At 39.1% G+C, this 12,014-nt stretch overlaps 2 protein-coding genes across 3 annotated transcripts; both read right to left on the bottom strand.

The window, feature by feature from the left end:
* Positions 1 to 2,223: 2,223 nt before the first annotated feature.
* Positions 2,224 to 7,044, bottom strand: elob (elongin B). The gene is made up of 4 exons (XM_034711661.1): positions 6,913 to 7,044; positions 4,861 to 4,995; positions 3,936 to 4,044; positions 2,224 to 3,714 (listed from the first exon to the last, which is right to left on the bottom strand). Exons 1-4 carry the CDS (start codon positions 6,913 to 6,915, stop codon positions 3,602 to 3,604), a joined length of 360 nt encoding a protein of 119 aa, XP_034567552.1. The 5' UTR covers positions 6,916 to 7,044; the 3' UTR covers positions 2,224 to 3,601.
* An 828-nt stretch (positions 7,045 to 7,872) lies between these two features.
* On the bottom strand, positions 7,873 to 11,961 carry zgc:153292 (uncharacterized protein LOC100003014 homolog). 2 transcript variants are annotated; one of them, XR_004635283.1, is made up of 13 exons: positions 11,612 to 11,961; positions 11,146 to 11,347; positions 11,019 to 11,051; positions 10,793 to 10,908; positions 9,874 to 9,982; positions 9,559 to 9,588; positions 9,414 to 9,446; positions 9,082 to 9,315; positions 8,825 to 8,928; positions 8,550 to 8,715; positions 8,409 to 8,467; positions 8,133 to 8,316; positions 7,873 to 8,023 (listed from the first exon to the last, which is right to left on the bottom strand). XR_004635283.1 is itself a non-coding variant. In XM_034712231.1 (12 exons), coding segments are annotated over exons 1-12 (1,152 nt in total). In that variant the 5' UTR covers positions 11,677 to 11,961; the 3' UTR covers positions 7,873 to 8,315. The 2 variants fall into 2 exon arrangements, 1 of the variants encoding a protein (XP_034568122.1); XM_034712231.1 differs by having other exon boundaries at positions 7,873 to 8,316.
* Between the last annotated feature and the right edge of the window lie 53 nt (positions 11,962 to 12,014).

Here is a 12,014-nt window from a genome sequence, read left to right as displayed (position 1 = left end):
CATAAGTATGTTTCAATGATGTATACTTATGTATTTGTTAACTTTGAATGAGCCTTTTATATCTACACAGCAGATGGACCCCTTATAATAATAATAATAATAATACATTTTATTTAAAGGCGCCTTTCTCTGCACTCAAGGACACCGCACAGATATATATGTATATATATATACATACACGAATTTACATTAAAGGCTCTGTGAGGAGTTTTGAACTGGCTGAGAAACAGACTGAAAATGATACTGATGCCTCTTTATGGCCTTCAATAGCAAACAAGACCATCAGCAGCAACACTGACACCTTCTCTGTTGTCATTTTTAATGCCTGAAACCACCTTGAGGGGGTAGGTTTCAGACCAGATGATGGACATCTCGCTTCAGAAACAGCCTTTATTTGACTGTTTTCATGGAAAGTAATCACATTGCCTGATAAAGTTGACTGTTGAACACAACAGGATGAGGTTTTTGTTGAAAACACTGCTTTTGCATGTTTAGGACAAGAAATAAGAGGTATTACTTTGTCCACAAGGGGGCACCAGAATCGATATAAAACAAAAGTTCCTCACAGCAGCTTTAAAGGAAACAAAATCAAAGTCAAAATGAAAACAATATAAACTAACAAAGTGGTAAGAAAAAAAATAGAAACAATAAAAGTGACAGTGCAATTGTAGTCAGCCGGAGTAGGCGGTTTTAAACAGAAGTGTTTTGAGTTGAGATTTGAAATGAGGGGAAAGAATGTGTTTCTGAGTTGAGGTGGTAATGAGTTCCAGAGACGGGGAGCAGAGCGGCTGAATGCTCGGCTCCCCATAGTGGTGAGACGGGCGGAGGGGACAGACAGGTGTGTGGAGGAAGAGGATCTGAGGGAGCGGGAGGGAGTGGGAACATGGAGGAGGTCGGACAGATATGGGGGGGGGGCGAGGTTGTGGATGGTCTTGAGTGTTAACAGGAGGACTTTGAATTGAATACGGAACTGAACAGGGAGCCAGTGGAGCTGTTGGAGCACAGGAGTGATGTGGTGGATGGAGGGGGTTCGGGTAATGATATTGGCAGCTCTTCCATGGAGGTCGCCATCTTGCTCTGCACAGAATGAACAAACTCTACACCATGCACATTTTGTTATACTTCATAAAGGAAGGATCATACTTGAGCATAACAGGAGCTTCTTTTCCAGAGGCTTGAGCAACACTGTTGTATATTCCCCTTTCTACACACTGTAGCTTTAACAAAACAAATACTAAAACGATGAAGTTTCCTTTTATTGACTGTGATCAACATTATTTTGTCCTGGATTGATATTACCTGCGTGGGTCAACTCTGCAATTTTATAATGCAATTATGTTGGGGCTATCTCTTGTCATTATAATACATCTATTAGTCTCTATTTGAGCGTGCCTCAGGATTTTAAATGATATTTTTAATGAAACAAGCCATTTCAAAATCTAAAATTGAGTTCATAGTTTATTTTGGTTGGCATTTAACACTTTAATATCATAGCTAACAAACTGATTGATCATGTTACTTCTACTGGTTTAAAAAAAATCAGACTTATAGGTCAATATTTGTAGTTTGAATTGAATTACTCACATATGTTGATGCCTTTTGCACTTGCTGGTAATTAAAAGTGCAAATTACAACTCACTTCTCTACACCTCGTCCGGGATCTGAATCACTTTCTTTTCTGTATTGATAATTTATTGTATTGTGGAATACGCTGATAGCTGCACCACAACATGGTATTTCAGTTGTTGTTTGTTGAAAACCCATCATGGGAGGCCAGTCACACTTGTAGAAAGGTGAACCTACTCAAAATTGCTCACCACTTTAACATTCCCGTGGGAGCAGGGTGCAGAAAAGCTGAGGTCAGATGAGCTGTAGTCACTGGGTTAGTGGAGGGGCAGTTCCTCACTGAAGACTCAAAAGCAAAGGGAGTATGTACTTTGTTTAAATGATAATCCTAAAAAAGTTCTCACTCAGATGGAATAAGTCACTGCTTCCTCCAATATCAACTTGACATGTTTTATTTTGATACCAAAAGAATGCAAGTAAAGGTAAAAAACACTTTTCTTGAGGCTGTATTCACCTCTCTTGTTATAGTGACTGTGAAGCCTTCAGAAACGCTCTTCAAACACAAAGCATGTTCCTCCAGACATGCAAAAAACACTTAAGTGTTCACCCCTGAAAACAAAGGCAATAGGTTATAAAAAACAGCACAGTGCACCTTGGTGAAAAACAGTTGTTTTAATGTTAAATCAGTTACAAGTGCAACTTTGATCATGTCCCACTGTTTAACAGCCTCAAAATGCATCTATGTCAACTTTCTCATTCAACACCCCCAGGTCAGGATATACTTTCTGGTTATGATTAAAAGGACTTTACTATTGAAATCATATCTTCACTGATAGTGAGAACCAGTGTTATAGAATTGGATACTTGAGGAGTTTACTCTTAATGTAGCTTTAATTTTAGGAAAAGAATGTGCATCAAGGTATTCATGGTGTATAATACAACACAGTTGCAGCATGAACTAAACGTATAAGAGCAATGAATGTGGGATTATGGAGAGTGCAGCCCGTTACTCACACACACAGAAACAAGTCATCACATGACATACTACTTATTTAACTTAAAATGTTTTAGTTTACTGCTCTTCAACACCTCCAAAATGTCATGGGCTACAATCCAACACTGGAGAGGAGGGTTGTGTAGTCCTCTGCTTTGCTAATAAGGTAGAAAAAAGAAAAATAAATCAATAATTCTTATATTATCAGTTCATTTTTGGATTACCTGTGAATCAGTGTATTTTGAACACCAGGTCCACGCCAGCATTATGTGTGGTAGTTACCCACGACTGAGTGCGTTCAGTCTCAGTAACTTCTGTGAGCAGCTACAGTATGAAAACTACAACTACTGATAAGTAAAATATCAAGAAATGTTCATCTCAATGCCGCATCTTCTGCCAACATTTGAATCTAATTTATTGTCAGATTCATATTGTTCAAAAGTTTTTGAAATACAGATAGTAACTTAGAAATTCACGAAATCCTAGCTATTGTCGCAACACATATTCAGGCCGAGGACCAAAAACATGTTAAATCCTAGTAATAGTTTAATTAAGTAACACACAAACATAAAAGCCTAAAAATGTCACACCTTATCAACTCCCACGTTCAAGCCAGCAAAATAAAAAACATAAGTAAGGCAGCGTAACCTTACCCCCCGAAAAGACTAGAATTAATTAAATATGAGGTACAGCTCTTAATGTTCAGCCTTCACCAGCCCCATGGACGACTGACAGTGTTGTGACAGGTCCGTCAGGTATCTCTGAAGGGTCTTGTGTGAAATTATCATTTTTCTAGCATCGGTCACCAATTTCAGGACAAACTTTGAAGCCACTTTGAAGCACTGCCCTCAAATTTACAACAAGGGGAATCAGTGTTTGTAATTGTTTATGCTCAGCTGAGGGTCTGTCGTCGGCAAGGCAAAACTCACCCGCTGAGGCATCGCTTCCCAAAAAAAGTCAACCCCTCCCTTCCCCCCCGTGCATCCTCCCTCCGAACCCCCCCGCCGCCTGCGTGTCCCTCTCCTGTCCCTGCCCCCTCCCTCACTGAACAGCCTGCTCGTTGGCTGTGCTGCCCGAGTCCTGGGGCTTCATGACGTCAGGGAGCTCTGGGGGAGTGGAGAAGGGCTCAAGCCTCAGCTGCTCGAAAGAATCATCTGGGACAACACAGAGAGAGAGAGAGAAGGCAGAGAGAGAGAGAGAGAAGGCAGAGAGAGAAGGCAGAGAGAGAGAGAGAGAAGGCAGAGAGAGAGAGAGAGAGAGAGAGAGAGAGAGAGAGAGAGAGAGAGAGAGAGAGTTAACCCAAAGTAAGTTCATCAGAGAAAACAAGAGCGACTCCAGATCAACACATATGGTGAATAAAGAGTGAAGAACCCACCACTCAGACGGAAAGCTAATCCCACGGTGGCAGGGGCCTGAGGTCGGGCTGTTTGATTTGTGAAACCACAATTTCCAAGAGTTTGTTGGTCGTTAAGCATCACGTCATCCTGGAGGAGATATTCATGAAACATTAATGTAGGGCAAGATCAGCTGTTCATTCATTACATTTACTGTGTGTCAGTAACAAATAAGTTAAAGATGTACATATGTGTTCATAACAGTCTGCAAGGGATTCAGTGATTGAACAATTCAAGTTGCAACATTAGTAAATGCATATATTATGGTAAAATAAACACAGTGGTAAATAAAATGACAAATGTCTCATGGATGAAACAATACGCCCGGTCTGTTTACCTTTCATCATCAAAGTGAAGTCAACCACAAACTCTACCAACATCCAAGTGAATTTAAATCCACTGAAACCGTGCTTTGGTCCTGCTTATTGATCTGAGATAGAGATTATTTCCATTACTGATATTTTGGTAGATCAAATGTTAAGTAAAGACGACAATGAAGACACATTATATATTTTTCGAGTCCAAGATGATGTCTTCAATTTGCTCGTCTTAATCTGCGATTAAATTTAAACTTTATGCTGGCTTGTAAATCTGATATCTAACTCGTTGAAGCTCCAACTGTAAACTCTTTAAAACCCTCCTAGAAAGAAGTCCCTACACTTATGTGAATTATTCTGTTTCAGCTCAAATCACAGTTTAAGTGAGTGTAAAAAGCTGCTAAACAAAGAAGCTGTTACTTATTGTACATGATCCACTACCTTCTTGTTTCATAGATAGACTAGTGAACTTCCCCTATAAATTCCCCCCCCACCCCCCCCCCCCCCCCCCTAAATTACACAATGTTTTCCCAGAACTCTCCCAACAGAGAATATTAAAATCTGACAGATGTTTCCTTATTTGATTTACCTTATAAAGCCTCTGATCTTCTGGTGGCCTCTTTAGAATACCTTCCACAATGCGCTTCAGTTCATAGACTGTGGTGGACTCTTTGGCATCAGTAAAGATGGTCGTCTTGTGACGTCTGATCATTAGAAACACATCCTAGGTGAGATCAGAACACAGGGAAAAGAGAGGAAATTAGACACTTGAGTCTTACAGGAATGTTCTTACCAAGGATACTTAGTTATTTTACATATTCATGCTGATATTTAAAATATCATGAAATACAATATTTAAGTTGTGGTGGTTTAATAAGATTCTACCAAAGCTAGAAAAAAACCTGAAGTAAGACATGCTTCAACTTTAATGTACATTTTATGTTACTTCAAAGATATTGAGGATCTAAAGCTCTTTGTTGTGTGATTCAGGATCTAACTACTAAAGTCATATCTTGGTTAAAGCTCCACACAAAATATAATTATTGTTGGAGGAACTCAGATAAAAGCATCTAAAGCAGGGATGTCAGATTTGTCCTCTGAGGGTCGCATAAAATCATAGTGCTGACTATGAATGTCACTTTTTTTTGGGGACTTTTTTCCTCAAAGTGAGAAAGTAGATGACTTGCTGTTTGCATATTCTGGTTGAGATTCATAAAGACTTTTTAGAGCACTATAAGATGATCCACTAACTACAACACTAGCACTACAGCCCTGCATACAACACTGTCCAGCAAGCAAACTGTTGCTGCTGGAGCTGAGGGGTCCAAAATAATTAAGTTTACCTTCTTCATTATTATAATCTATCTGTTCTTTTGCAGTAAACATTACATTCGGTGTCAGGTGAATGGGTAACCTGTGTGTTTGGTGTGTTCACAGCAGGTTTCAGGGCTTAAAGACTCAATTATTCAGCCCCACTATGAGACTCATCATGGTGAAAAATACAACAGCTGTTTATGTAGAAAGATGGTTCATTAAATGTGAACACTTTCAGAATGTACTTGTACTTTTTTTGCACTAACACAAAGCAAACATTTAGAGTTGTTGTTATTTATAGGTTATAATGTTCTGATTTTACTGGTCCGGCCCACTTCAGATCAACCTTGGGCTGTTTGTGGCCCCTGAACTGACATGAGTTTAACACCCCTGGCCTAAAGCAAAGGCTACACCCATGTTTTAATATGTAAATATATAACAAATATGGTAAATATGTCCTAACACTGCAGGATACTGCTGTGAGGGAAGTCCTCTTAATGGTATTAACCCTCACTGAACGTGGATCCTGAATCATGGCAGATTAAGTTTCAGGTGGAGCCTTTAGTAAACATGCTGCTGACAGGATTTACAGTAAATCACACATTGTTTATGTGCTCAGAGAACTCCACAGAGCTCAGCTGTGAGTCAGTGACAGTGCTTTGAGGTTAGGGAAGTATTGTATGTGTAAGAAATGTTCTCCATAAAGTCCCTGCTCGCTCGCTCTCTCTCTCTCTCTGCAGCAGGAGTTTAAAGATCCTCAGTGCGGCAGCTGCTGTAGCGTCATGATGAGCTAGCATAAAGCCAGCTAATGTAGCTTCTTCCATTACTTGATTATTCATGTTTAGAATACATCTGTTTGTAGTTTTAACGTGTCTGCCTGAATTCAGGATGTTAACGTGTCATTATTAAAGAAGCTTTGTCACAAATTACACCAACGGCAGAAACAAACTGCCACTGGCAACTTTAGCTAGCTAGCTTCTTCACGGCTAGCTCACATTTGAGCAGAAGCAAAGTTTTCTGGTTGAGTTGTCACCGATCAAAAACTGAAACGCTGTATCTCAGCCTCTGTGTTTAGATGATTCTGTCCCTTCTCAGTCTAACACAATAACCACAAATCAACACAGCAGCAGCGAGTGTGTTTGGAAGCTAACACACGCTAGCAGGAGGTTAGCTAAACAAAGACTCAAGCTGTTAGATTTTTAATGACAAGCTTCTTTCAGCTTCTGTCAACACACGTCTCACAGAGGGAGTCAGAGAAACACTAAACACAGATCTGGTTAGTCGACAGGCTGTTATATTCTGAGCTGGATCTGTTTTCCTCACTCACCATTTCTTGCGGTTGGTTGCACACAGAGAAAAAAACGCCTCCACTGCACAGCGACAACTGAGAGCTCACAGCAGCTTCACACAGCCGCACATGCAGCTCCACACTCCACCAGCAGGGGGCAGCACTGACACCTTCAGTGGAGAACTCAACATTTATTTATACATTTTAAATGTTAATATATGCAATATTATGGGTAAAACAAAACACACCATATTGGGATTATTGTACAAGAATATGTGCATAATGAATGTGTTTTGACGTTTTAAATCTTACAAAAAAAAGGAAAATAATGAAGGAAATCTGCTTTTTCACATGTCTCTGTAAATCAAGCTCAGAATGACAACAAACTTGGACTGGATATTTACAGGCAATTATTTCTTAGAATCAAACTGTTTTTGGCAGTACTATTTTCAAATTTTAACCCATTTAAACACATGTAGGATAGGAGAAAATTAAAAAGGGAGCAAAGATATATTTAAAATTACTACCATGGTACCATGGCATGTGTATTGCATGTTTTTTAGTGCTGGAACTTCGGGTTCAGCCTTTTGAGTAGGTGTCAGGCCAGTTGTTAACAGGTTGTAAACTGCATGACAGGTGTCAGAGGAGGTGATAAAATACCAGCTGCCACAACAGTCTTTCTTTGTTTATTTCCCACAGCACAGATTCTCAGTGAGAGTGCGTTTGTACAGAAGAGGATTAGGGACATTTAAAAAAAATAATTAAGGTCCAATGTTTTATTATTACTATTATTATTGTTCTGAGAAAAAAGTCAGAATAATAATAATTTTTTTTAAATGTACCTTTTCTTTTTCAATGTCCCTAATCCTCTTCCGTACATTTGAAACTTTAAAAAGTAGCAAAAACTTGATCAAATCTGATTAACAGCTCAAATCCTTCATATAGATAACAGATGACTTCTTTTAAAAGCAACTGATTGATATCACAGGAGTTGTTCTGTTCTGTTATTGCATCAAATCAGTTTTATTACATTCTTGTTTAATGATGTGTTTTACATTTTAAAGGCTTGAAACAGCTAAAACATTCAGATGCAGCAGCCTCACATTTCCTAATTCCCAAGTGCAGTAGTTGGATTGTCAGGGGGCTTAGTCTGGAAATGTAAACAGAGACAGTTTATTGTGGGACAATGTTATCTTTAAAAAAAAAACCACAATACTGAAAATGCATTTGTAAAGAGTTGAAACTTGGGTTAAAATGACTTTTAATTCAACAGGCTGAAAATGAGTTGAGTCACTGGGAGAAGTAAAGGCTGAGGACTTTTATCCGCCATGTGTCCTGACAACAGTGTCCTCATGTTGGTAATCCTGGCTCTCACTGTGATGTAGAGTCAAATTTTAGCTCTTGTCCTTGACAATCCACGACAAAGTCAGAGGAACTCCTGATCTGTTAAAGAAAGGTTGAACATTGCAGTTAGTACAAAAAAAATCCCAAATGTTGCTTTTGTTTTTCCTTAAAAAACTGAAAACTCAACTCACTAAATGACCCCGCTCCATCTCACCACGAAAGCGCTCTCTTGGATCTTGGAATCTGCACACTGTGAAGAGAAGAGTCGAGAACAATGAGTCAACATAAAGTTTAAACACAATATAACTTAAATGTTCAAACTCTACACTTACATCCAGTCCTCTGGGAGATTTGATCGGCTCCAGTTCCTTACAGCAGAGCACGGAGAACGGTCTCTCCTTCGTCTGCGAGTGCTCTGTGAAGCACAGGCTGAAGACTTTTGCAGGCAGGTAGACGTCCCAGTCAGGTGTGTGCTCCTCTACGAGCTCATTGACCATTCTTTTGAAGAGCAGGACAAGAAAAGTCGTATCAGCTGGATGTAAGATGTTGCAGATGACTTTAAATATCAGAGCTGTGAAACTATTCAAGAAGCCACAGAGGGACAGACCTGTCGATCAGCTGCTCTGTGATCAGATCAGCTGAGCCCGTCTGCTGATGATGGATGACAAGAGAAGCAGTGACCTTCAGCTGTTCTTTCAGTTCGGAGTTAATCTAAAAAGAGGATGAATCCAGTCGATCTTTGTCAGACACTCACTCTTAAAGACACAATAGGCAATGTAATTATTGGACTAACTTGTTAAAAACTGGTAATTAGGAGGAATTCATTTTCACATAAACATGTGAGCACTTAATCATCTCACTTACTTTCTGAACCATGTCCTGCGGCAGTCTGGAGAGGACCCTGAGCGGGAATCCAAAGTGGTCTATGATTTCCGTGATGTGCTTGGCCACATGTTCAGGGAGGAGAGCGTCCATGGGCAGAGCTTCGACCCACTTAGAGTAGTAGTCTGTCAAAGTCAACATGTATCTGTGTCCGTTCAGTGTCTCAGGTAAGGGTCCTCTGACATCCAGACCGAGCCACTGCCACGGCTCTGTCACCTGACATCACAACGGTACGTCAAGAAGAAACACAGAGTGAACGTGGTGACAGTCTGAGGAGTATCAGACTGTTTGAAGTGAAGTGTGTTGAAACTCACCTCTATCAGCTTTTCAGGATCTCTGCATTCTGCCTGTGGAAATAACATTTAGGTATTTAATCACAACACAAGTAAAGATGATAAAAGTCAGATTATAATTTACAGTTTATTATCATTTCAAACCAACAGGATTACTCACACTTACATTGTAATCTGGAGCCCACTGAATGTCCCGCTGGTGCATGTGAGGAATAACAACATGGACATTAAGATAAAATAACACTTAAGAATCAACAGCCAAATATCAAACTTGTTCACACAAGATAACTATCATGAACAGAAGCTAAAAGCATGTGTGCACAAGCTGATATCTTCTACACACATTGAATAACTTGTGCACATAAGATAAAAGTGAACACGTCACAACAATAGGCTTCCAGATATGAAATCCCAGGTAAGTATTCATCTACTATTTACTCCTTTTTAACATTAAGTGTTTAAAATGTATTTCAAAATCTACCTGTGGAACACAATAATCCCCGTGGAAGAAATGTGGAAATGACTCGATCGTCGACAGTCCTTCATCAACTATAATCCTCCATCTTTCAGTCTCACTCTGCTCTGTGACCCTGACATCAAAATAAAAAGATGAACACATTAAAAATTAAAGGAGCACATTCAGTGTTAACACAGTCATATTGCAGAGGATCATAAAAACACTTCATGTATTTTAAAGCTCCTGTGAGGGTTCCAGAGTCAGACCTCAGAAATAACCACGATGAAACAGTCAATCGTGTTGCTGATGCTTTATGCATAAAGAGGTATCACTATTAATTCAAGTCTGTTTCAAACTAGTTAAAAAATCCTCATTGCAGCTTTAATATCAATAACAACTCTGAAATGCTTGTGAGAGTAAGTAAAAACATTAAAGGGTAATAAAAGCGATTCAATCTACAGCTGAATTAATTTAGGAGAGACATTAAATGCTTTCAGAATCCATATATTAGATTTCTAAAATATAAAATGACAAATATTTTCTAATTACAACTTTTAAAGTGCAACAAATAGCTGCTTCTTTCTGCTTCACATGATAAACACATGATAATATAACTGGGATTTGATGACCCCATCATTTGCTGGAGCGTGTCCACAAATATTAAATCACCATAAATGAAAATAAGGTTACCATTCATACTGCTGTGGGGTACTTTTAAGACATCAGTATTTATTTTTGTTCATGAGGGAACACAACAATCCTTAGTGTTGTCATGCATCTTTTAGTTTATGGTCTGTTATAGTTCCAGAAACCTATCCACATGTTTAGGCTGTCTTTTTTGTGTGTAACAAGGAAATGTCTCTTCTTTCAGTGCTTAATTTAAGCTTTAGAATCAGATAAGTAGAATGAAACAGTGGTGTGTTCCCTGTCCATGTTAACATACCCTGAAGGCTCCTCTGTCAGGCTGGACTCTTCGTTCTGGATGCTGGGATTTGCTGTGGATGTATCGGTTGTTTGTGACTGTGTTGAGATCATCTGTGTGGCTTTGACGGCAGGTGGCTAAAATCACAAACAAGAGAAACAACACATTTTGATTTCAGAGGTTTGGTTTTGGTTGTCACTCCTTAATCACATGTTTCACAGTTGGATTTAACACAGTACGCTCTCACCTTGTTTTGTTTACTTCTTGTGTTAGCAGAAGTCTACATCAGGAGGAAGGAGAGAAGAGAGCATGTGATATATTTATTAGAGAGAACTGTCAAAACAGCACTTTACTTCCACAGCTTTATTTACTACCTTAGTTTTCTGTGTGGCATCAGAAGAATTAAATATGGTGGGGATTGCATTGTCTTTGAGTGTCACACTTTTCCCTGTCCTGTCGATGTACTGCTCTTCAAAGTGATTGCTGCACAGCACAGAGAAGCGGGTCGGAGTCCAGTCGTCCCACTTCATGTTGTTGAGCCATTTCTTCAGTTTTCGGGGGTTATACAGAGGAAACCTGTGGAGACAGACAAAGCATTTAAAAAGACGAAAACTGAAGCAGAGCACCTTAAAAATACAGAACATTTTCTATATTAAATGAACTAATATGAGCAACAAATCTAGTGCAGAATGATAAAGTAATATGAGTACATTAAACAGAAGATGGATATCAACAACAGGGTGATGAGACCATGCTAATGTTTATGTTAGCATAGTTAACCTGTGTATCGTTATTCCTCAAGCAACACTCTGATTATTCCAAACAAATGTCCACACTTACTTAAAGAACTTTAAATCTGAATCGCTGGAGCTTTCGCAGTTGTATGCACATTTATATCTCCCCATATTGTAAACTTTTATTGTTCAATTTGCAACAAAACTGAGTCTCCTGGAGTTACCAAAGTAAGCTAGCAGTAGTTGCATGTCAACATCCGGTCCGACTTTTCAGAATAAAAGTCGTATTGATTGATTTAACGCGAATTGGGGAAGGAAATTGTACAATTTGGCAGTTTTTAGCTCTAATATTTAAGCTTCTGTTGTGTTTTGTCAAGCTTTTGTAAATATTTGTGACAAATCTATCATTATCACTGGCATTATTAACGTAGAAATGCTGAACGATTCACCATCTTGAAGCTTTTCCATAACGGAAGTAGTTCTTCTTCGTGGCGTCGTTGATTCAAATG

The sequence above is a fragment of the Notolabrus celidotus genome, chromosome 20, assembly GCF_009762535.1.
Source record: "Notolabrus celidotus isolate fNotCel1 chromosome 20, fNotCel1.pri, whole genome shotgun sequence".
In the NCBI taxonomy this organism is placed as follows: Eukaryota; Metazoa; Chordata; class Actinopteri; order Labriformes; family Labridae; genus Notolabrus; species Notolabrus celidotus.
Note: the sequence above shows the minus strand (reverse complement) of the source record. Positions and strands in the feature narration are given on the sequence as shown.